The sequence below is a fragment of the Lactuca sativa genome, chromosome 8 (genome assembly GCF_002870075.4).
Source record: "Lactuca sativa cultivar Salinas chromosome 8, Lsat_Salinas_v11, whole genome shotgun sequence".
Classification (NCBI taxonomy): domain Eukaryota; kingdom Viridiplantae; phylum Streptophyta; class Magnoliopsida; order Asterales; family Asteraceae; genus Lactuca; species Lactuca sativa.
This window is the reverse complement of record NC_056630.2, coordinates 162,125,928-162,130,000: the sequence shown is the minus strand read 5'-3', so window position 1 is coordinate 162,130,000 and position 4,073 is coordinate 162,125,928. Positions and strand designations below refer to the sequence as shown.

At 33.4% G+C, this 4,073-nt stretch overlaps 1 protein-coding gene across 2 annotated transcripts; it reads left to right on the top strand.

Moving 5' to 3' along the window:
• Positions 1–574: 574 nt before the first annotated feature.
• On the top strand, positions 575–3,570 carry LOC111877403 (receptor-like protein kinase ANXUR1). Of its 2 annotated transcripts, none has more exons than XM_023873930.3 (3): positions 575–2,446; positions 2,539–2,757; positions 2,834–3,570. In XM_023873930.3, the coding sequence occupies exons 1-3, from the start codon at positions 1,544–1,546 to the stop codon at positions 3,296–3,298; spliced, it is 1,587 nt and encodes a 528-aa protein (XP_023729698.3). In that variant the 5' UTR covers positions 575–1,543; the 3' UTR covers positions 3,299–3,570. The 2 variants fall into 2 exon arrangements, with proteins under 2 accessions (XP_023729698.3, XP_052622967.1); XM_052767007.1 differs by having other exon boundaries at positions 2,539–2,656; positions 2,834–2,970.
• Positions 3,571–4,073: the final 503 nt, after the last annotated feature.

The window sequence follows — 4,073 nt, the reverse complement described above, 5'->3', positions numbered from 1 at the left end:
AACGACCTCAATCTGAGCTTGGTCAGACTCGGCTCAACTTATTTTTATTTTTGAAAAGAGAACTTTCCTAATGAGGGTTCCGATCCATCTTTTGTGCACCAACTAATACCCCGTTGCAAATATGATCATATGGTTCATGCTTTGGAATCACTGCAGACCGACCTATAAAGCCATAGGATTGAGTAGTGTCAAGATTTGAATATGACTTAATAGGTTATCCACCATACATTTCACATGTCTTACCACGCCACCACATGCTCGTCTCACCCTATCATACGATAAATGTATACCATTCGGCCTCACACCAGGTAGTGTAGAGTGGTGTTCCTCCAAATCCCCGTAGTAGTGTCATCTCACCGTATGGTACGATAAATGTATACCATCCGGCCCCTGGCTTTAAATAGGATACTAGTACTTAGGAGGACACGTTTTGCCTATAACTTAAAACAATTATTTACTTTTACTTTGAAAAAGAAGCAACAAATAAAGAGAGAAGACACACTTGCTTTTTGTTCAATTATTGGCTTATTGTAGGACTCCTGCGCTGCAGTAGGAAATAATATATTATTTCCTACAACTTTATTTCCATTCTCATTCTTTCCTTTTTCATCTTCATTCATCAATTCAGATCACCTACCACCCTCAAAGGCTCCAAATCTGATCACGTTAGTTTTGGTTTGTGTTCTACTAGTGCGATTGATTTTTAATTTTTAGAGCACCTCAACTTTTGAAATTTCAAGCCTTCAATTGCTTAAGGTGCTATAATTTGGGTTTTAGCTATTTTTATGGATACTATCAAAGGCTACTTTACTTCCCTTTTATTAAATGAAATCATATTTGGAAATTCCATTATGATATTCTTATATAGATATATAAAACCATAATTTTAGACTTTAGGTTCCAAAACGTTTTCATAGTTTAATACGACAATGGCTTGTAATCTACAACCCAAAATTCTGAGTAAAAATTTGAAGTCATGGAAGCTTTTTTACACTAAAAAATCTAAAGTGGGCTCACTTGGAAGGATAGAACATTGTATGCAGAGAGAATCGAATTATGTTTCTTCATGTTCTCAGTCTGAATCCTTAGAATATTCCATTCCATTTTATTCCCTTACTCGGATGCTCTTAATTAATACATCTGCTGTTCCCCTTGAACAAGCATCTATGCGCCATGTTAGAGTATTAGTATTTTTACATATTGAAATGGAAGTTCTACTATCTCTGTCCCTATATATCGATTGTTTATATTTTGCATTGATTGAATTAGTTTTCATCCTGTAACAAAAAAGTGAGGACCATTACTCTGGATGTCTGTAGATACTCGTCTAAGTATTTAATGAAAGATTGAAATTCTTTATATTTTATTAAAATATAAACCGCTTAGTTGAGACCATGAAATTAACGAAGAGGTGGTGCTTTACCTGTCCCTATCTTGAACTTAAATAGTGATTGCAACTAATTCTGCTTAACATGTGTTTAAGCTCCCATTTGTTATTTAATCGACAAAGGTTGAAGAGAGTTTGGCTGCATTAATATCTCTGATGGAAGGTGTACAACGCTTAAAAATTCCTCTTAAAGACATAAAGTTGGCAACCAATAACTTTGGCGATGATAATTTCATAGCACAAGGTGGATTTGGGAAGGTCTACATAGGCCAAATCACCCTATCTGGACAATCAAGCACCATTGCTGTAAAAAGGTTGGACCGCAGATTGGGACAAGGGGACCGAGAGTTCATGATGGAAATCCAGATGCTTTCACGCTATAAACACAAAAACCTCATCTCTCTACTTGGGTTTTGTGATGAAGGTGGAGAAAGTATCCTCGTGTATGAGCATGCAAAACACGGAAGCCTTGACAAATATCTAAGTGACTCTAACCTCTCCTGGATACAACGTCTCCAAATAAGCCTTGGTGCAGCCCGTGGCTTTAATTACCTTCATAATGACGTGGGACTTCAACACAGGGTCCTGCATCGAGACATAAAGAGTTCAAACATTCTCTTAAACGAGAATTGGGAAGCAAAAATCTCAGATTTTGGATTATCGAAAATAGGCCCTTCAAATGTGGAGTTCACTTTTCTTGTCACTAATGCTTGTGGCACCTTCGGCTATGTTGATCCACAATATGTAAGAACCGGTATTCTAACAAAGGAGTCTGACGTGTATTCGTTTGGTGTAGTACTATTTGAAATCTTATGTGGAAGGTTGGCACTTATTGAAAGATATCAAGATGAACATCGGTTTCTTTCGTCTCTGGCCCAAGTGTGTTGTGAAGACAACAGATTAGATGAGATCATTGATCCCAATCTCATGAATCAAATGAAAGTATGTTCGTTAAAGCTTTTCTCAATGGCTGCATATCAATGCTTGAGAGAAAATCGGAGCGAACGCCCAACCATGGGTTGGATTGTTGAGAAACTTGAGAAGGCATTAGAACTTCAAGTAAGTTTCATAAGACTCTTTTATATATGCCTTTTTAACTCTATTTAATCTTTGAACTTGAATATATAATCTTATATTTCATTTGTTGCAAGGCTTCTAGCAAAGGATTTATTCGGGTTGGCACATGGGGACGAAGTGGAAATCCTCCAAATCAATGGTCATTTGAACTTGAGAAAGATCATAAGCTGGTGAAGATAACCATTGATCATGGTAATGTAATATACTCCCTTATGTTCACTAGTGAATTTAGAGGTGTTTTCTACAATTCTGAAAAGTATGGGGGTTGGGCCGGTGGAGAAACAGTTTCTGAGGTAAACTGATCGTAACTCCACCAATCAATACACATCTGTTTTACTAAAGTAATCTTTGTTTTGTGTTAATGATCAGGTCATCTTAGATGGTGACGAGGAAATAATATGCATTAATGGAACCATTGGTTCACGAGATGGTTTTACAATAATTTCGTCACTATCCTTTCAGACGAACAGAAGGACCCATGAACCTTTTGGTCGAGTAACAAAAACTAGTTTCTCTATACCATGGGACAAAGGCTCTTTAGTTGGGTTTTATGGCATTGCTGGTTATTACATAGATAGTTTTGGCATATATGTTAAAGCTAACGAAGAAACCATAAGGGTTGGAACATGGGGAAAAACTGGGACCGGAAGTCCACAAAATGTTTGGTCTTTCCAACTAGAGAAAAATCAAAATTGGAAGAAGATAACCATTGATCATGACGATCTCATATACTCTCTCATCTTCACCACACAATATAGAGGCTTAACACACACTTGCGAAAAGGCTGGTGGCTGGAACGGGGGAGAAACGGTTTCAGAGGTAAACATCTCATAACTCAAAGAAGTTAAAATACGTAATCTTAAAATAATTATTCATATTGTCCGAAGTTCATGTTTCTCAGGAAATGTGACATGTGTAATATATAGAAAACAACACGGTCATTTTTTAATTAGAGTTTCTAACCAAAATACTGTTTTTGAAAAAAAATTTACCATATGACATAGTTTTAAAATATTTATTAAGTAGATGTATTTTTAAAATTTAATATTTTTATATTGAAATCATTGTATTTTTTTTTTTTTGAACTTGACTATAATTTTTTTTTGGCAGGTATGATTTTGTGCATATAAATGAATTTATATACAATATACAAATAAATTTCTTGAAAAATTATATATATATATATATATATATATATATATATATATATATATATATATATATATATATATATATATATATATATATATATATATATATATATATATATTCAAAAACAACATTTTGATCAAAAGTTCTTTATAATTGTAATTACATTTTGCAAATCAGGGTTGATCCTCATTCTGGTTAACCGGATTAGATATCTTATTCGGTTTTGTTTTGCTTAAATTTTTTTTTTTTATTGTTTTCGGTAAACCGAATAAACTATTTAATTAATATATATTTCTATACTTTATATTTGTAAATTAACAAATATTTATATTTGTAGATTAGTTACAAAAAAAATATTTTCATAACTTATTATTTATTTTTTAAAAATTATTAATTTGTAATTGTTTTATATTTTGGATGGACCAATTAGCTAAATGCCAATTAACCTTTTCTTTTT

Excerpts from the sequence above, each read along its gene's own strand:
- LOC111877403 (XM_023873930.3), top strand. The coding sequence starts at position 1,544 with ATGGAAGGTGTACAACGCTTAAAAATTCCTCTTAAAGACATAAAGTTG. Across the intron at positions 2,447-2,538 it reads AGAAGGCATTAGAACTTCAA|GCTTCTAGCAAAGGATTTAT; the intron begins GTAAGTTTCATA and ends ATTTGTTGCAAG. Across the intron at positions 2,758-2,833 it reads GTGGAGAAACAGTTTCTGAG|GTCATCTTAGATGGTGACGA; the intron begins GTAAACTGATCG and ends GTTAATGATCAG.